Here is a 20,786-nt window from a genome sequence, read left to right on the forward strand (position 1 = left end):
CGGCCCCACTCGGCCTCTAGGGGGCAGAGTACCGCGAGAGGGCGATTTCACGGGCCCGCCCCCCTCGGTTCCCGAAAGCTAAAGCGTGGCAGGGGCCGGGCCGGGGGAAGCGGAGGAGGCGGGTCTCCATAGAAACCTCCACCTGTTTCCGGCGAGGCTGTGAGCGATTAGGGGCTGCTGCGGGGGCCAATCTCAGCCCGCTCGCCTTTTCCCGGCGGCCTCTGCGGGAGCGGTGGGTGTTGTACACAATCATCATGGCGGCGGCCGGAGCCCCGGATGGTGAGTGTGGAGCGGGTGGTGGGCGGCCGGGTCGGGCCGAGGTGAAGCGGCCGCTCCTGGGGGATGCGGGCTGGCGCGGGGAGGGGAGTATCCTGGCTCCGGAGCGGCGGTCCGGCTGCGCCCAGGCAGAGTCCGGTCCCAGGCCCAGCCCGCGGCGAGCGCCCACCCCCTAACCCCCTTGCAGGCATGGAGGAGCCTGGCATGGACACGGAGGCCGAGACCGTGGCGACCGAGGCGCCCGCGCGGCCGCTCAACTGCGTGGAGGCCGAAGCCGCGGCGGGGGCGACGGCCGCGGACTCCTGCGCCGCGCGAGGCAGCCTGCAGCCGGCCCCGGCCCAGCCCCCTGGAGACCCCGCGGCCCAGGCCTCGGTCAGCAACGGCGAGGATGCGGGCGGCGGCGCGGGTCGGGAGCTGGTGGACCTGAAGATCATCTGGAACAAGACTAAGCACGACGTGAAGTTCCCCCTGGACAGCACTGGCTCCGAGCTCAAACAGAAGATTCACTCGATTACAGGTAAGCCCCGTGGCGCTGACAGAATTCCCTACCTCCCCTGCCTGGTGTTTCCGCTGCGCTCGGCACCGCGCTGGCCGCTTTCCTTGCGTTCACTCTCTCAGTGCTCACAAAACAGTCCTCCCAAGTAGTGATGTGCCCATTATTCAGATGGGGAAAATAACATCCAAAATCAGAGCTAGTCAGTGGCTGAGCTGGGATTTAGGCCCAGCTCTGACTCTTCGGCCCAAGTTCGTGCTTCTAACATCGCTCATAAAAACACCTAAGGGCACTGTTAAATTTACAGCTCCTGGGCCCATCCCCCCGGAGATTTTGATTCAGTGAGTCTGGAATGTGGCCAGGAATTATTTTTAGCAAGTGTCTTAGGTAATTCTAATAAGGGCAATTTTTAGGAAACACTGCCGTTGGTTGTCATGCTCGCCCCTTCACAGATGCTCCTATTACCTAGTTTTATCTTATTTACCACACTTTGCCATCTGAAATGATTTGCTTTTTAAACTTTTTTCATGTATCTTGTAAGCTTCATAAAAACAGAAACCTTATCGGTTTCTATATCCTTGAGGCTTATGGACTCTCCTTTAATATTTGAGTCACCAGGCGGTTAGAAACAACTTGGAGGGAATGATAGCTGGTGTATATTGATCAGTTACTGAATACTAGGTGCTGCACTAAGTGCGCCATCTTTGTCCGATCTCTTAGTCCTTAAAACAAGCCCATGCAGGAGGAACAGTGGTCATCACTCTTAAGAAGTTCTGGAGCCTCAGAGAGGTTGTGAATTGCCCCAACGCACAAAAGTAATTGGCGATAGAGCAGTATTCACTTTCGGGTCTGTTGTGCATGAGTGTTCTTCATTTTTTCCTTTCACTGTCCTCTGCCTTTTCCCAAGGTCTCCCGCCTGCCATGCAGAAAGTCATGTATAAGGGACTTGTCCCTGAGGATAAGACGTTGAGAGAAATAAAAGTGACCAGCGGGGCCAAGATCATGGTGGTTGGCTCCACGATAAATGATGTTTTAGCAGTAAACACGCCCAAAGATGCTGCCCAACAGGACGCAAAGGCCGAAGAGAACAAGAAGGAGCCTCTCTGCAGGCAGAAAGTGAGTCTGTCATGTGGTTGTTGGTCCTGGGAAGTGTGAGGCTTTGTCCTCTCGAGCCTAGGCTGGTTGTATCCTTTCTAGAATAAGCTCCTTTCCGGACAGGGCCCATGATGGAAATTTATGGCAGCAGTTGGGTGCGGCTGGCTGTTGAGTGGAGGTGACAACCACCTGAGATTTGCATCTTTGTCTCATCTGGCGGGTCAGTGTGTCTCAAGTCTATCTACTTTAGGATAAGGCCTTTGTAAAGGCAGGCTTCAGACCAGGTATTGAAAGGAAGCAGATGTGGGTTTCTCTCCTATTTAGTGCCAGAGAAAACTGCCACTGTTAGAATCAACCCTCCATTTTGTACAAGTGCTTACGTTTGTTTTTTAGCTTGTGGCTTCCCCCAAGTCAACAAGCACTTTTCTGGATGGGCACGGAAATCAATAGCTTTCAGACGTTCCTCTAAAACTGACTGTTTCAGGAACCCAAATGAAGCTGACTAGGAAGATAAGTTTGCCGATTTTCCCCCCTTCTTGGTCCGTGAAATGGGGGCCTAATTTTTTTTACATGCTCTGTTGCTCATTTTGGATGGAAGAGATCCAGCCTTGTTTTGTGTTCATTGTAGCCATTCAAATTCTTCTTTGTAATTGGGAAAAGTGTGTTTCACTATAGGAGGTACTGGTTGGAAGAACCGTCACTTGTGATCTTAACAGTCAGGAAACCCACTTGTAGTTATGTAGCGTTCCAGGAGCCTAGATATTCTGAAGGCAACCTGTATCCTGAGGAGAGTAGGCCAGCTTGAGCCAACGTCAATTTTAGTGACCTTAGGCACCAAGGCCATGGCCAACAGTGTGAGAAGGACACAGTTTTGTGGTACAGGTCCATAATCCCTCATATGTGCTTCCAGCGCCCCAAGACTCTGAAAACCAAGAGTGTTTTTAGGAAGTTAGCAGCAAAACCTAACCAGAATTAGTGTGAATAGCCATGTTTTGTCCTAGAAACGTTAACATGTTTGGTGACGAGGTGCTACCCTAGACCCCACAGGGGATATTATGTAGTGTATTTTAAAACTGTATTACGTTATAGAGTCCTTAAAAGTTTTAGACTTTATGAAGTACAAAGTATTTGCCTATAGGGTTTCAGATAAGGGGTTGTAAGGCTATATTAACATCTAAAATGTGTTTATTTGGACACTTTTGCCTCCAATATGGGGTGGTAATGTCTTGTAACCACTTGAGTTCATTTCCATTTTCCTGTCTTCCTCTGCCACAATGTATGAAATTGTCAAGTAGGAATATGTCAGATGTGAATGAGCCTTCCCACTGGTCACGCCCTTGGAGCATAACATGCCTCTTAAATACAGGTTTTGAGTTACTCATGGTAGCTTAACAGGCTTAGAACTGTTCTCCACCATGAAGGGAAAATGCTCCAAAAGGTGCTTGTGAGGTGTGAATCCAGTTAAGCTTCTAATCCCCGCAGCTTTGTTCCATTGATGCCGGTTACGGGGCATAACGTGGCCTAATGAGAGGCACCCATTCTCGGGGCTTTTCGTCAGCTTGCTCAAGAATGTGGGGCTGATACTAGAGTGACCTTCTGCTTGTAGTTCAGCAGTGTTGAGTGTATTCCTACCACAGGGTTTCCACCATGCCAGTGAGGGTTTGAGCTGGCTCATAGCCACCTGGTCCTTAAATTCAGTTACATGTGTACTTTCTCCTTACTCATTACCCCACAGTTCTCGCTTGACCAGACAGCGAGTGTACCTATAAATCTACAGATGGAGAGGAGACAAGGTTCAGGCATTTGGACCAGACAGAAGCAGTTTTAGCGGGGCATGAGCTTAATTAGAACTAATGAGCTGCTTCAAACTGCTGAGGTGGGAGTGGGGTTGGAGACTTCTTAATGTCAGGCTGTGCAGTAATCAGCATTTCTCTTTGGAAATACGGCTCTTGAGCTTTCTGTGTAGCTGGGTTTGAGGGTGGGGTGGTGGGGAAGATTTCTGCCGTTGGCTGTCTCCATTTGTTGAAGAAATGCCCCTTCTAGGCAGCTGAGCTGATTATCAGCATCCTTATAGGTTTCTTTGAAGTTTAAATTGACAGAAACGGCTGTCCCTTGTACCTGCCAGGAGAGCAGGCACCCTTTGTGGCTCTCTTTAGCTTGACATTTAGTCCTTTCTGTGGTGATTTCGGGGGAGGGGAGGAGGAAGTAGGGTTTATTTGAATTAGCAGTCTGGAAATCCTGATTGCTGTAGAGCTTTGATGTCTGATATGGTAGCCAGGTGTGGCCTTTTAAAATTCAGTAATATTAAGAATTCAGTTCCTCACTCATGCTAGCCACATTTCAAGTATTTAATAGCCACAAGTGGCTCATGGCTACTGTTTTAAACGGCACAGATACAGAATATTTCCCTCACTGAAATTTCTGCTGGACAGCACTGCTCCATAGTATCAAAGGACCCATAATCTAGTCAGGAAAAGCTTTTGAACCAAAACATTGAAGCTTTCTTCATCCTCTTTTTCAAAGAGGTAGTAGTAACAGACTAAAATGCAGTCAGCTGTTTCATTTAATTATCTCTTCTGACTTATAGCAACACAGGAAAGTGTTGGATAAAGGAAAACCTGAAGATGTGATGCCGTCTGTTAAGGGCGCCCAGGTAAGCCGAATTCCTTTGTGAGCATTCCGAAAAGGAACCACACTCACCTTCTGACTTCTTGAGGTTCCTGCAGTCACATCCCCTCTTCTTTTTCTGTCTTGCCTTGTTTCTGGTTCTTCCTTCTCTTACCACGCTCTTGTGCCTCCAGGAGCGCCTGCCCGCTGTACCCTTATCCGGCATGTACAATAAGTCCGGAGGGAAAGTGAGACTTACCTTTAAGCTAGAACAGGACCAGCTGTGGATTGGCACTAAAGGTACGGACTGCGCTCGCGTCTTCCTGGCTCCTGCCTCAGGCACCCAGCAGGGCTCGGGCCTGGGTACAGTTCCGCTCCTCATTCTGAAATCTCTTTCTCCACTGTGCTTTGCGTGCTCCTGGCTCCTGATTTTGTTTTTTAATGCTCGCCTTCTCTCTGGACCCTCTTCCCTCACTCTTTTCAGTCTGATCTCAGGGCCAGTCTGTCAAACATTGGCTCTTCAGTTGCAGCCAAAACCAGAGGTTCCAAATGTGTGGCTTAAGGGCCAGGTCTGGTCCACAGACAAGGCTTTTATGAGTTCACATACACTCTGTGAAAATCAGGAGATGCACTGGATCTGTTTTTTTTGTTTGTTTTTGGTTTTTGGGTTTTTTTTTTTTTTTTTTTTTTTGGCTTCTCTTGAAAAGAGCCAAAGGTGTAGCCATTCTGGACCTGGTTTTCACATGGCAGCAATCAGCCAGAGCGGAGCAGTCGTTTTCGGTGGTCCATGCTGTGGTCCTCCCTGCCTCATTTATCTTCTCTTGCAGCCAGCTGTGTTTGTTACGTCACCTGCCTGGCCCCTGCAGGTCAGAGTCTGCCCTGTAGTAGGGACTTGCCTCTCCTTCCTTCCCTGGTTGCCCTCTGCTCCCCCCCACCTACCCTGCCTGTGAGTCAGGCTTGCTCTTTGCTGGAAAGTGTCTCTGACTGTCCTCCCTCTCTCTTCCCCCAGATGGTTCAGAGGCTTGTCAGTTACATTCCAGAATTACCTGTGTCCCTTTCTTTGCCGCTCTGTTGTGCCAGTTGACTCCTAATGTCTCTAAACTTGCTCTGTTAAAGCAAGGTAACCTATCATCCCTGCCCCATCTGGAATCTCTTTTGTCCTGCCCATCTTCCATACTAGTTTTTCCTCACTGGTTCCTGTGCTCAAAAACCTTGGGCTCTTTAAGGCTAAGTTCATTCAAATGCCTAAACGTAGTCTCCAGTATTCTGAATGATGAGGCCCAGTTTAAATTTTTGACCTAGCATCCTGCCCCACGTGCCCTGTTGTGTCCTGCGTACTTGAGCTGCATCACTCCCTGAGCGTCCCACTGTGCTTCGCACAGCTCACATCTTTGCTCGTGCTGTGCCCTTACCCGGAATGCCTGGTTCCCCATTCGTTGTTAACAAAATCTCCTGAGGTCCCACTTGTGTGCTCTCCTGATGAAGTCTTGCCTGATATCTCCCCCACCCTCCGAATGAATTGCTGTCGCTTCTGTTCACAGAGCGCCCCGTTATGTCCCCAGAGCGCTCATTACTCTCTGACTTGTCTGTCCCCCGTTAGATTCCTGGAGGGAACCGAACATGACTCATTCACCTGTTTCTGACCAGCACTGTAGGTTGTCAGTGTTCGAGGTGTAAATGGTAAAGAGAAGTCTAGGAGATCTCATTGCCTGAGATGAGTCTGAGGTTTCAGGGACAGGCCATTTAGTATGGTTCTGCTTAAAATGGGACCAAAGTTTTATGGGAAATAATTGGAGCAGGGGTGATGGGGAGTGAGATTTTAATCATCTAAAATATGAAAAGTTCCTTGTTTTCATTCCTATCCTGATTCTTAAAATGAACGAAGACTGAAACAGCCAAAATGCTTGAGTTTTCTAACAATTTTATGATTCCTTGCTATAGTCTTCGTTTCACTTTCGACTCTTAACTGCATGGGCAGAGCAAATTGTGCATCATATTTAAGGGCTTTCCCAGTATTCCCAAGGGCCTTTGAACTCTTTAGTAGGTCGTTCTCTTCTACAGAGCCTGTCGCGTCACCGGTTTTCTTTAATTGTGGGCTGCTTTGCCTCTGTCGGGTCCTCGTGTATTGATGACCTTGCAGGTGATTTTGCTTAGTTTTCCATCATTGCATTGACTTGCTGAGACCCTGCCTCTCCCTAGGCTTGCACTTTCACTCGGGCAACCTAATGGGAGGCCGGGGCCAAGGCTGCTGGCCCAGAGGATGGGTGGAGGCAGGGGAGCTGGACGAGGACTAACTGTGTTAAGTGTTTGGTTCTTCAGGGAGTGTTTTCAGGTGATGAAGTTGTATAGGAAACAACGTTGTAACTGCAGGGGATAATGAGAAGCTCCTGTACGTGTGTTAGAGGTTGTATTTCAGCTTGTAGGAGCAGGCACTTTTCTGTTTTGGTACAAAGGCAGCGCTTTAGAAGAATCTCGGTCAGGGCTTCAGAGCTGTTGAGAGCCTCGTTACTCACCAGCCTTGTTAAAGAGTCTGGCCATGAACATTCATGTCTTCAAGGGTTGACCAAAGCTGAGACTTCCATTCCCACCCAGACTGCTGTGTCAGTGTACCTTTCTTCTTGTGAGCCCAGGAGTCCTGTCACCTGAGTGTCCTAAGCAGTAGGAGGACAGCTTGTTCTGGGAGTTGGCTACCAGCCACTGGCTTCATCTTTCTGCTGAAAGGACCATCCTAGCTGTTAGTTGGCCTCTTTCTTGATGGGGTGCTTTACTGAGTGGTGCTCAAGGGCTCCTCTCGCAGCTTACCCTGTCTGTGGTAGCGTGTGTAGGAGGTAGTACTGACAGCCTCAGGCCCAGTGCAGCGAGAGGAATGAGCTCTAGGCAGGAACTGGGACCTGTGACCACGTGAAGCTGCCACGGGGGAGCATGTGCCCTGTTTGTAGGCAACTCAAGTCTCTAATCTAGCTGATTGCTGTCACTCAGGAATGTGGGCCCAGAATTGTTGAGTCTTCTGTATTTTCAAGAGAAGCCAGAAGTCCATATTTTTGTGTGAAATCTCTGGACAATTCAAAATGGCCAGTGTTTAAAAAAGTTTCCATCTTAAAGACACGTGCTGGTCAGGTCCTGCCTGTGGGTCACTGTTTTAGAGTCACTGAAAGTCAAAATCTGAATAAACATCTTCAGGTCCTTTCTCCCCACCCCCATTTTTCAGAGACCAAGGCCCACAGGGTGGAAATAACATGTCTCAGGTCACAACTAGTGACACGCCAGGGCTCTAGGTTCCTGGTTTGTTTTGTCACTTTATTTTCCAGACTTTGCTTTCTGCAAAGCTGCAGTGAGTTTTTTCCAGCTTGGTTTCACCACTTGCTGAGAGTTCCTCCCTGTCCCTGAGGCATCTGCTGCTTCTGGGCAGTGGTTTTGTTGCACAGGCGCCCCCCCCTCTCCTGCCAGCACCTCCTGTACTGCTGCACTCGGCTCACCTCCAGTCTCATCTCACTCCAGGCATCCCTCGCTGCCTCCTTTTTCTTACATGCCATCCTTAAACTTGCTGCAGAATGTCTTCTGACCCCATGTAATAACTGGCGTTTTGAGTGTTAGTCATAAGAGAATGTTCTCAGAATACGTCACGTGTGTGTATTTGGAGGGGTGGGGGACCAGGGGAGGGAATGGGGGGCGGGAGGGCGAGTGAGCAGGATCAGGGTCTTAAAGCCCCAAGCAGCCCCCTTCCTGTACGAGCCACGGGGGCGTGCGGTCACCTCTTCTTGGGCCCCTTGACTATCCCGGGCGCCAGAGACCTCAGCCAGGGCTGGGCTTGGCAGTAAGGGTGCAGAGGAATTTCCTGGGTATTTGTGAATCATCAGACATTACAGAGTAACAGCAGGCAAGCTGTACCTGTGCTCTCAGAAACCTTTAATATACCTCTGCCAAGTCCTGTCCCCCATTTGCTCCCGAGAAGTTCCCGACTCCCAAGCAGGGCTTGAGGTGCACTGACCAGAAGATCCGTCCCTTCTTCCCTAGAGGGTGGGGGTAGCTCCCCCAAGCTTGCAGCCCTGAGAGACGGCTGAGGCACAGGAGTAGAGCAGGGGGCCTTTAATAATCACTGTAATCCCTCTCGACTTAGAGCGGACTGAGAAATTGCCCATGGGTTCCATTAAAAATGTGGTCAGTGAGCCTATCGAAGGACACGAAGACTACCACATGATGGTAAGTAGCCGGCGTGGCCCAGCCCTCGCTAGACTCCTGCTGCTGCTCCTCCAGCAGGGAGTGGATTTTTCACTGAGGAGAAAACTCAGTGTTCAGAAGATGCACAGTGTTAAGACCCTTATGTTGTCTTCCCATTCTTAGAACGTAATCCGTGACCTGTTATTCCTTGTTCTGTTTATTTTGCAAACCGCTCTCCGCACCTCCCTCACCCCTGCCTTCCAGCAGTTTAAAGGGGATACATTTTTATCTCGTTTGCATCTCTCATATCTGTAATATTTTGTTTGTAGACCAGGAAAATAAATATAAAGAGGAGGTTAATGGCTTGTGGGTCTTCATTTTAAGTTTTGTCTTGCGTATGAAACAAAACCTCCCACTAGCCTTGGCGTCTGTGAGGGCACCAGGCTGTCGCCTTCTGCAGTGGTGTTGCTTATTCCGGGGGCAGCCATCGAGTGGCAGAGGACTCCGCGGGGAGGATGGGGTCTGTGACCTGGTTAAGTGTGGAGTTGTGCTTTAAAGAGAGCAGCTGCTCTTTCCCGGACAGCATGTCTGGAGGCATCCTCCAAGCCTGTGGAACAGAGCAAGGGTTCTGTGACAAGATGCCCTGAGCAGCTGAGGCAGACCCCTTCCGTTTTCCCAGCACTGTTGAAGGGGCCACTTTAAAAATGAAGTACAGCCACCTCACTCCAAAGTTGCTGTGACAGGGACCTGAGCTGAGCAGTGATAGGGTGCGGGCAGGGCTGCCTGCCGTGCTTGATCTGCGGAGGCGACAGTGCTGTAGCCATGTCAGCCCCATCCTGGGGAGGAGCAGCCGCTAGCAGTTTGACCTGCGGGTTGGTATACAAAGTTCATGGCACAGGGAGGTGTTGGAAGCACGGGGAAGGAGGGGCATCTCGAGGCGTGGCAGTTCTCTCTGGGCAGATGGCAAGTGCCCTGGCTCTAGGAAGGCAGCCCGTCTGTCCCCTGTGCCACCCTGTCGGGGTCTGTCAGCTCTGGTGCTGCACCAGGCAGGGGTTGGCAGTGCAGCCCTGGGTGCACGGCTCACGGGAGGCCTCCTCCAAGCAGTGGTGACCACAACACAGGGCTCCTTTCAGGCCCTCGGTGGCCCTTCTGCCGCTAGGCTGTCTGTAAGTCTTTAAAGATTGCAGGTGATTTGTTTTGCCTGCTCAGTTATTTTTTCTGTTTTAAAAGTTGGATTTTAATATTTTCAGCTGGGCCCCTTCACTCCCTTTTGAAAATTTGTCTCACCAGTTTGACCCGGTAGGGTTTGCAGCCTGGGGAGAAGGATTTCAGACAAGTAGAGTGAACCATTTTGGACATCTTTTAAGGAGGTGATGTGGACGGCTAATGCGTTTGTATTTAGTTTAAATGCTGATTTCTCTCTGGAGTCACTGCTGGCAGAGGTGGGTTCTAATCGCCCCCTTTCTTTTCTAAACACCATGAAGTAGCACCTTGGCCTTTGTCTTAATGAAAGTGTTTATTTTCCTCTTTGCAGATTCCATTTCACTAGCTAGATTCACAGGTCACCTTAGAGAAATGTTAAAAAGTACAGAAAAGGACCATGAGTACTAGAACAAACCCATATATCCATCACCAAGAAATGACTATTGTAAATATTTTGTAACTTGTTTTCCATCTTGCTTTAAATAAAAGAAAATATACCAACAGTGAATGTCCCCATTGTCTTCCCCTCCCCCATTGCCATCATCATGATTTATCATGCGGATCCTTCCACCTCTCTATGCGTTTATTTTCACATATATCCATGACCAAGATACAGTATTGTTTTGTGTTTTTTCAGTTTTCATAAATGGTATCATGGTATGTATCGTTCTGCAACTTGCTTTTTTTGGTTCAACATTATGATCTGTCTGTATTAACTCTAGATCCAGTTCATACTTTTTTTAAAAGTAAATCCAGTATTCATATGAGTAGGTCACTTTTAATTTTGCGTTCGCTTACTGATGGATATGTAGGTTGTTTCCAGGTTTTTATCATTTCTGACAGCGCTGCTTTGTACATTCATGTCTGTTTCCTTGTGCATGTGTGACAGTTTTCCTAGGGCAGTGGTTCTCAAACTGGTCTCTGGGTCAGCAGTATTACATCACCTGGGAACTTGTTAGAAGTGCACATCCTCAGGCCGCACCCCAACTCTGGCATCAGGAGCTCTAAGGGCTGGAGCCCTGCAGTCTGTTCTGACAAGCCCCCCAGCTGGCTCTGCTGCACGCGCGAGTTCGGGAACCACCGCTTTAGGATCGGCTATGCCTAACTCTCCCACCTTTTTATGTTTTATCTACTCATTTATTTTTGACATGTGCACAGTTTTGTTTTTTTCCCCCCCTTCCCTTTTTAATTAATTCACTTCTCAGCCCTCCCCGTGTTTGTTGTGCTGCCTGCTCAGTCTCCCGACCTCTGAAGTACCGCTTGGTTTTCCTTTTTCCCTTCCAGGCGTTTCAGTTGGGCCCCACGGAAGCCTCTTACTACTGGGTGTACTGGGTTCCAACTCAATATGTGGATGCAATCAAAGACACTGTGCTGGGGAAATGGCAGTATTTTTGAAAGCACTTTCACCTCTGGCCCAGGAGACTGACCCAAAGTGAAGGACATTGCTGGGAGAGGCCTGCAGCATCCCTGGATTTCAGAGTTCTGGAACTTTGTTCAAAAAAAATCTATATCCAATCTAAGGTGATGTGGTGACTGAAGCCAGAGGTGATGTACTTTCACCATTAGCTTAATTTTAACTTAAAATCACCGGTTCCCTTTCTTGCAGTCAGCTTCATACCATTTTTAAAAGTCAATACGGTGGAAATCAATAAATCTGAGTTCTGAACATGTTGTGTGGAATACTCTTAAGTGTATTTGAGAGTAGATCTACCAATTTTGTTTAGAAAGGAATGATTGAAAGCTTTCTGGTTTCTTTCGTTTTTAAAGTGATTTCACCTGAAGTATTTTCATAAATCTTTGGTTGCAAACATTTGGACTGCGTTGTGATGAGTTGGGGTGGGTTTTTTTTTCCTTTTTCATATGAAATTGTATGCAAAATGTGGGGGTTGGTAAGCCATATTTCTCTGTCCATTGATTCAGAATGAATTCTTTCCCTTTTTATTCTCTCACTTCCTAGATTGGAGTTTTTGTTTTAAAAACCCAAAGATGTCAGTTCCTCCTTTTGTACCTCATCACCACTTCCTCCCCTGGCCTCCCTCCCGCCACGCTGCTGCTCGTGAATGCGAGGTGGGAGAGGAAGGGCTGTGGGTCTGGTCGGGGGCCCTCACACTGGCCGTGGTGTTTGTGGAGCAGCGGAGTGTGTCGCAGTGATTCCTGCCTGAACATCTAGCCCTGTGGGCCCTGATCTCTGGGGAGATCTGCTGCTGCTTTGACGGTTGTCTGCAGCCCTCACTGATTCGACTTTGAGGCCCAGCCTGGCACAGGTGTGCCGACGAAGGCCTCTGAGAAGAGCCAGGTGGAAGCCAGTTATACAGCCATATAGCCACAGACCCAGATCCTTCTTTCTTTAGAAGTTTTGAGAATTCCTTCAGCAGTCCAATGATTCTTTCAATTACGCGTTTCCATTTGGTCCTTTGGCTCATGCATTATGTTCAAGTGTCCTTCATCCCAGGTTCAGAGATGCTGCCTTTCTCAAGAAGAAGACATCTGACCTAGTGGGTTGGCCAATGTATTTAAACATTGAAAATGGGATAAATAGCTTTCGTGATTAGCTCTCCCTCTTCTGGTTTTAGCCCTTGTGTTCTTGTCCACGTGAAGTCCTGTCGTTTCTCCCGAAGGCTTGGTCGTGACTGGAACGAGGGACGGTCTCTTGGTGAATGATACCCTTTGTGCTGTTTGCCGTTGCTCTGCTGCTGGCTTTGCGATTCTCCTCTCACTGGTGCAGGCCCTCACAGTAAGGTTTGGCGAGAGACGTTCCAAACTTCACATTCTGGATTCTAGACTGTTACCCCTCATTCTGTGAAATGTATTAGCATGTGTTCGCCTAAGATGACTATTCCTTGTGAGCCAGTTTATGGTGATATTCTGCACCCTTTCCTTCTAAGCTGTAGTTCAGGACTCCAGCCCATCCAGACAGACTCTCGCTTTTCACGGTGTAGTCAATGCCAAGTTATGCATCTGGGCAGGAAAATCTACTCTTGCTTTTTTGGGGGGCGTAAGTACATATGGGAAGTGTAGCATCCAAGAAACTGCCTGTTTATCATCCCTTGAAAAAGGAGCAGTAACTGTAACTTTTCTGTCCTCGTTGGCTCGCAGTTCCTGGAGAAAAGAGTGCTTCTTTGCTACTTGTTGAAGCCTCCCTCTGCCGTTGCCAGGCCTGCAGAGGAAGATGGTCACGTAGCAGGCAGAGCGTCATCTCAGTTTGAATACTGATGTTTCTGTTGGCCAGCGTCTCTGCCCCGGAGACTTGTCCTGACAGTGCCACATGTCCGTTTTTGCTCTCTCGAAGCAGGCCCCTCCGTCCCCCGACTGGCCGCGTGGGGCTACTCTCCGAGGCCCTTCCCGCCAGGTCTCCTCACTTGCCCCGCTCATGCGGCTGCCCGTGCCACCCGACGCCCCTTCCTCCCGGTGACAGCGTGTGTCCCGTCGTCTCCCTGCTCCCTGAGGGCCAAACCGCTTCTCACTCAGGCTGGTGTCATCTCAAGACAGGACCAAAGCCTGTGTGAGCCTCTTTATTTTAAGTAAAATGGTGCTTTTTCCTTACTTGGAGATATATATAAATAATGTAAATGACATCTTTTCTTATGGACCTGTTTTGAGTGTTGCTTTCCAGAGCTCACTAAATCTGCTGGAACCATCTTGGGCTCTGGCTCCCGACTGCGTGCAGACCTTGCTAGAAGCCCTGGAGAGCAGCAGGCGTGGCACCAGGAGGAGTGGTGTAGAGCCATGCCTGGGTCCCAGCAGTATTCGCTAGTTTGTCACTCGGCCGCGTGAGTGGTCTCTCCGTCATCTTCCTATGGTCCAGAATGTACTGACTACATCTGTGTTAGCAGGCTGAGATACTCTCCCCCCTCTGGTAGCCTCATGGTGTTCATTTTTCCCTCAGGATTCTTTCTGCGCAGAGCCCTCGCTGTGGCCCAGGACACGCAGGGGTGGCCGGGGCTGCCACGTCGCTGCGCCTCCTGCAGGGCTGCTTTCTCTCCTGGAGGCCGTGCCGGCGGTCTTCCTGCCGGGCTGCACTGCCTCGCAGACTGCATGCTTTTCCTTCCCTCCCTGAGGCGACTTGGCAGAATAGCGACGAGATGGTCCCTGCTGCCACCTGGCTCCTCAGCTCTGTTTTAGTCGGTCTGGTCAGGAAATTTAGAAAGACAGTCCCGAGATGTGCGTGAACTCTTTGGTATTAAGTATTTTAACTGATGATGGGCCTTTTGCAAGTAGCATTAGCTCTTTTTAAATGAAGTCAAACTGAGCTAAGGATGCACTTTCTCCTGAGTTGCTGCTTTACATTGCGGGGGACAAGGAGACTCACTTTGCCACGTCTCTGAAAAGTTGCCGTATTTCAGCCGGAAGGGGCTGGCTTTCTTCTTGCTCTCACTTTAACCACGTGCCTGGAGGAGCGGTCCTGGGCTCTGGCACTTGGCCCGCGCTCTTCGCCGGCATCAGGGAAGGGAATGGGATGGACCCCAGGTGCCAAGGGCCATGCAAGAGCGGCTTGCTTCCCACCCCGTCCTCTGAGGGATGCCTCTTTCTCTTCTCGCCTCTGCTCATGCCTGTTGTCTTGGAAGAGGATGGTCCCTTTGTCTTAAGGCTTTGTGAAAACGTCATCTGCAGTTAGGACTGGCACCTGTTTTCTTTTTTAATGGGGCCTCGTGGCCTTTCTGAAGTTACAGGTGGTCAGGAGCCCTCCAACGCGTAGGACATCTGGTAAATTTACCTGCCAGGCTGGGTGGTTCTACTGCTTTCTGAATTTCTAAGAATCTTTCTTTTTCTTTCTTAACGAGTTCTGCCGAATTATTTGACAATATACATAAGTACCATGTTTTCCTTGTGGTGTACGCTCTGTTCTGGTTTTTGTTTTTAATCAAATGCCTGTTTGGGAGGAGATGAACGTATTTAGTCTATTAGATTTGCGCTGCTGGATTTTTTTTTAAAGTGTAACCTTGACTAGCTGTCTTATTGTTTATCCTGTAAGATTAGTCTATCAATTAAAGTTTGATAATTAATTGCGTCTCCTTTTCCTTCCAATTCTTCACGCGCCTCATCTTTGCTGGGGATTGACCAACATTTGGAACTGGGCCCAGAGCCATTTTTGGCCAGCTGTGGTGTACCATGTTACCATCTTACTTATTTGGCTTATAAATATATCCAAATTTGTTCCTGCTGGAAATAGTTGCTAAAAGGGTTTGATTTGACTTACTCTGTTAGTCAAACTACCAACTTGTCAGCCACATCCTTGTTAGGGCCATTCTCCTTTGCCTGACCTGGCCTCCGGGTGTTGGAGGGGAAGCTGCCTCCCAGTCCTTATACCTCCTGACTAGTGCCTCGTGTGACTTCAGTCTTCGAGGACACATTTGATGAAACACTGAGATGGAGCTGCAGCTGTAGTCGCAAGCTACAAAGACCGAGGAGGAGGGAGGGAGATCTGTTACCAAAAATGGGACAAAAGCAGAATCCTTGGCATAAAGAGTGACTGCAGTTTGTCAGAACTGGTTTTGACCCAGCACCACTCCCATTGGACCCTCTCTTCTCTTCCCCCTATTATGTAAATATTCCTGAAGGTTCTGTCGTCACTGCCCCCTTCCTGGCTCTTTTCCACTTTCCCAGTACCTCCTAATCCTAAAACAACATTGTTAGATTCTTAAGGCTCTGACTGTTATATAGGAGAGAGGGAGGGATGGGTGGGGCTGTGCTACATGCTGTACGTTGCCTGCTGTCCACGTAGTGAATCTTCTGTCTGCGCAGAGGCTACTTCTGGATTCTGTCCCAGTTCTGAACCATTATTGCAGGCACTTTAAGACAAATAGGATGAATGACCCTCCTCAGATGGAGAATGAGATAAACTCCAGTCTGAATATTTTACCATATTTGAGGGGGAGATATCTTGGCATTTTCTCAACTAGTGGGTAGCTAACAGAACACTTTCTACAACAGGGACCCCACAAAACAGACTGTCACTAGGACAAGAGGCAAGGACTTCTTCCTACTTTTGCCCGAGGCAGTCTGTCTAGCCCATCCTGGCTGTAGGAAGTTGACGTGCTTTCCTTCCACCCTGGAGGCCTCTGCCAACACCACTGGGCTGCTTTCAGCTGGGATTAACCTCTGGCTCTGCCAGTTTATCAAGGCTATTTTTGTTCTGAAGCCTTGTTTAGCCTATCTTATTCTACTGGTGGAACCTTTCCTACTCTTCATCCCATTTTATAACTCCTAATTTTCAAGTGTCTTCTATTTTTACCACTTTCCTCTATCTCTGATTTTAATACCTTGCTGTCTTCCCTTTTTTTTTTGGAAATTTTCAAACCTATAAAAAGTTGAAAAATGCTAGTGACCACCTCATGCTTTTACCTGGGTTCACCAGTTGCTAAAAGATGAACTCCGTTTGCTTTCTCTTGACACACATACTTTATTTTGCTGAAGCGTTTGACAGGCATGCAGACAGCATGACACTTCACCTGTGGATACTTAAGCAGCATCTCCGAAGAATAAGGCCATTGTTATACTTTAGCACGACACAGTTACCTCACCTAAGAAAACTAATATCAATTCAGTAATATCTAATATACAGATGATATTAGTAATATCATGTAATATATCTTCTAGGACTGTTCTTTCCAATCAATAATCCTTTATGTTTTTGAGTCTTTCTGTCTTGTATTTTTAAAGAACTTTTATTGAGATATAACTGACATACAATAAACTGCATATATTTAAAGTGTAAAATTTGATACTTTTTTTCTTATTAGTAATATATATATGGCAATCCCAATCTCCCAATTCATCCCCCCCACCTCCACTTTCCCCACTTGGTGTCCATATGTTTGTTTTCTACATCTGTGTCTCTGTTTCTGCCTTGCAAACTGGTTGATCTGTACCATTTTTCTGTATTCCGCATATATGCATTAATATACAATATTTTTTTCTCTCTTACTTTACTCTGTATGACAATCTCTGGGTCCATCTATGTCTCCACAAATGTCCCAATTTCGTTCCTTTTTACGGCTGAGCAATATTCCATTATATATATGTACCACATCTTCTTTAGCCCTTCATCTGTTGATGGACATTTAGGTTGCTTGTATTTTTTTAAATACCGTTTTTAACTTTTCTGTTGTTGCTAGTCTTGGCTTTTCTCACTCAAGTAATCTTCTCCCATATGTTTTTAATCTTAATTTTCATCGTGATCCCTGCTCTCTTCTTCCCTTCCCATCGTGAGTCTTGTACTGTTCGTTGTTGTGGCTTCTGGAGCTGTGGTTCAGGAGGAGGTCGTCAGGGAACTGGTGCCCCCACCAGGCAGGGTCCCCTTGTCCTCTGATCACTCTGGCTTCCTTCCCACATCTAAGTCTGAGACTTACGGGCTCCAGGGGGTCCATGACTGAGGACTTGGTTATTGGTGACAAACCCAATTCACGTGAATTACACAAGAGGATTTAGCTCATGTCACCAGAAAATCCAGAGTGTCAGACCTAGGTCTGTGTAGGTGCTCAAGTCACGTCAGGCGCCTGGTCCTCCAGCTCCTGGCTCTGCTTTGTTCTCTGTTGACTTAGCTTCTACCAGACTAGCAACCCCAAAGGAAAGGGAATTGCTTTCTTCCCCAAGAATTCCAGAGTAGAAATACCACACAGGAATCTTATTGGCTTGTTACTCTACCCTCCACAAACACGATAACCTTAGCATCCGAAGCATGTATTAGTTGACTTCTGTTCATTGTGAGTCTGGGGCTTTCAGGTGATACTCCAGACTGTAGAAAACAGGAGCCATGGAAGACTATCCAGCAGGGTTTTGTACCTCTTGCTATGTGCCAGGTAAATTACTTGGAAAGGACCTTCTTTAGGGCTCCAGCCTTGGTGAAGGATGGGTGCCTCTTCTGGACCCTCTCTCCATGGGGGATTTGCTCAAAATACTCTGGAAGGCTTGTAACATCAGCTCCTTCACTGAGTGTGTCCATTGGGTCAGATGATGTACATGTGTTATTTTATCACCACTCTACCACGTCCCTCTTGTCAGCCCCACTTTACCCACCGGAGGAAACTTAGGCTTAGAGAAATGACTTAGCCAAGGTCATATGCCTGTCAATGACCAAGGCTGTGATTCAGAGCCCAGAGTTGCCCAACACCAGAGTCTGTGCTCTTAGATGCTTGTCTTATTGTTGAGAACTTAAGAAAGAACTCAGCTACTTTGTTTTTGTTTGTTTTGCTTTCATATTTTTTCTTCTCTCCGGTTTAGTTTTATGTCTTAAGGGCACTAACTTGTGTTTGTGATTGTTTTTAAACTTCAAACCTTGACCTTTATTGCTTGGCTACCATTTAAAAAATTGACAGTAATATATGCACTTGATAGGGACATTTCAAGTGGTAGGTAAGTCTCTTGCATTTCCCCCAGCTTCTCCACCCGAATTGTGTCCTCCCCCACCAAGGAAGCAGAAGTCACTTTAGGCTTAAGCACCAAGAGGTCATCGCATGAGCAGAAGGTCAGTCGTGCCCATGTAAATCCCTTATCAGAGGGAGGGGGGATCCACAGTGGAGACTTCACAGCAGGAGGGAACAGGCCCAGGGGAAGCACCTGACGAACACTCTGACTCCAGCCCAGCATTTTTCTTGAGTTCTGGCTCATTATTTGTCATCTACTTGGGTATCCCACAAATAAACTCATTGTCCCAAATTGAAGTTATATCCCTCTTTTTATTTTTTTAAAACTTTTTGGCCACACGGCAGCATGCAGAATCTTATTTCCCTGACCAGGGATCAAACCCAGGCCCCCTGCAGTGGAAGCACAGTCTTAACCACTGGACCGCCAGGAAGGTCCCTAATCCCTCTTCAGCCTGAGCCCCTTCTATTTCCTGTTTCAGACAGCACTCATCCAGTACCAGTAGCCCAAGCTGTAAACTTGAGAGGTACCCAAGACTCACTTCCTTTGTCATCTGACCAAGTGCTGCTATTTTTACCCCCAGAATATTTTTGCAGTCCATCTCTTTTTATCCCAGCCTTCAAATCTGCATCTTTTTCTTGGGTTCTTCTAGTAACCAGCACACTCATCCCCTTCAGTCCACCCTTTGCTGCCAACCACTGAGCTCAAGTATAGCTGACTGTGTTTCTGCGGAAAATCCTACACCCACTGCCAACACATTCCTTACCAGATAGGCCCTCCTTCATGACTTGATTCCAGCCACAGCTTTAACCCCAGGCCACCCCACCCATGAGTTCATGCTCCGGCCATATCCCTGCCTGAACAAATGGTGTTAGGCCTGTCTGTGCACACATGGTACTTCCGTGTCTCCTACCCTTGCCACGGGGCTGCCCCCGGCGTAGCCTTAGAAACTCTTTTGCTCAGGCTTCTCTGCCCGGCGAATGCCTTTCCCAAGCCTCAGCTCTGTTTTCACGGATTCTTTAATATTTTTGTTTTTCATCTGTTACACAAAATATGGTCTTTATAATTTAGAAAATACTGATTCACAAAAGTAAGCCACTGTGTTTGTACCACGTGGAGGTAATCTTTAACATTTTGGTATGTGTTTTATGGAAATGGAATCATGCTGTTTATAGTCCGTTTTCACTTAAAACACCAGTCTTCCATCGTGTAAAACTGGTTCTGTTTAACCAGTCCCATATTGTTGGGTATCTGGATGTATGCCATCAATATACTTGTTACATATATCATGTTGAATTTTCTCCCCTTTATTTTGACAAATTTCTAACAGGATAGTTGACAGTAGTACAATGAACACACGTATACATGCATATACCTGTCAGCTAGTCACCATTTGTTAACATTTTTCCTACTGTTTCTTTTTTTTCTGAACCATTTGAAAGTCAGCTGCAGACATCTTCATGCTTCGCTCCTAAGTATATACCTCCTCAGAATAAGGTTAGTTTATTACATAATACTGATTATATCTAAGAAATTTAACAGTCTTACCACCTCTGTAGAGTCCAACTGTCCTCAAAATGTCTTGATTTTTTTCCCCCAAACCTTTCAAGCTTCACATTTCCCATGAAGTTTAACTTAGTTACCGTGTCCTTTTTGTCCCATATCATTGGGTTTTTTAAAGTTCCACCTTCTGGAGCTGTTTCCTCATGATCAGTTCTTTCAAGGATGCCACAGGGGCTTCCCTGGTGGCACAATGGTTAAGAATGCACCTGACCCACCTGCCAATGCAGGGGACATGGGTTTGAGCCCTGGTCAGGGAAGATCCCACATGCCATGGAACAACTAAGCCCATGTGCCACAACTACTGAGGCTGCACTCTAGAGTCCACAAGCCACAACTACTGAGCCCTCGTGCTGCAACTCCTGAAGCCCACACACCTAGAGCCTGTGCTCTGCAATGAGAAGCCCTCGCGCCACAATGAACAGTAGCACCCACTTGACACAACTAGAGAAAGCCCTCACATAGCAACGAAGACCCAACCCAGCCAAAAAAACCCCAGAGGTGACATATCCTCAGTTCATCATGTCAGGAGTATCAATGCTTGTGTTATCATATTGGTGATGCTGCATGTGAAACATCATGTGGATTTTAACTGTCTCCCTTATTCGACGGTGAGCTTCCTGAGAGCAGAGACAGCATTCACCCTTGTGTACTGAGGGCCTGCTGGTGGGAGGGGGGGGGTGCTCCACACGCGGCGAGCACAGCACTGTTTCACTGGGTCCATGAGTACACTGGCTGTTTGGAGACAGAGAAGATCGATGGGGCCAGACACAGGGCATGACAGGCCTCCCAACCACCCTCTCACAAAGGGACCTGCCTATAGCACACACTGATCCTCAAGGCGCTCGTGTATGCACGCAATCCCATTTATTCTAATGCACACACTTTGGAATGCTACATTTGGCCAGTTTGCTGCCCATGGACAGTGGCACAAGGTCTCTCAGGGAACCTTCCAGCAAGTTTTTAGAACAAAAAGGCCTTTGCTGTTGTTTGAACACCCAGACCTTAAATAGCATTATCAATGAACAATGTG

General features: G+C 47.8%; 1 protein-coding gene across 5 annotated transcripts; it reads left to right on the forward strand.

Moving 5' to 3' along the window:
• Window positions 1–31: 31 nt before the first annotated feature.
• On the forward strand, window positions 32–11,498 carry UBFD1 (ubiquitin family domain containing 1). Of its 5 annotated transcripts, none has more exons than XM_057695230.1 (8): window positions 32–279; window positions 464–793; window positions 1,677–1,885; window positions 4,452–4,517; window positions 4,666–4,771; window positions 8,589–8,671; window positions 9,920–9,999; window positions 11,117–11,498. In XM_057695230.1, the coding sequence occupies exons 1-8, from the start codon at window positions 255–257 to the stop codon at window positions 11,256–11,258; spliced, it is 1,041 nt and encodes a 346-aa protein (XP_057551213.1). In that variant the 5' UTR covers window positions 32–254; the 3' UTR covers window positions 11,259–11,498. The 5 variants fall into 5 exon arrangements, 4 of the variants coding, with proteins under 4 accessions (XP_057551213.1, XP_057551215.1, XP_057551216.1 ...); XR_009047460.1 differs by having other exon boundaries at window positions 33–279; window positions 9,920–10,071; window positions 11,117–11,241; XM_057695232.1 differs by lacking the exon at window positions 9,920–9,999 and having other exon boundaries at window positions 34–279.
• The last annotated feature ends 9,288 nt before the right edge of the window (window positions 11,499–20,786 follow it).

The sequence above is a fragment of the Hippopotamus amphibius genome, chromosome 9 (assembly GCF_030028045.1).
Source record: "Hippopotamus amphibius kiboko isolate mHipAmp2 chromosome 9, mHipAmp2.hap2, whole genome shotgun sequence".
NCBI lineage: Eukaryota > Metazoa > Chordata > Mammalia > Artiodactyla > Hippopotamidae > Hippopotamus > Hippopotamus amphibius.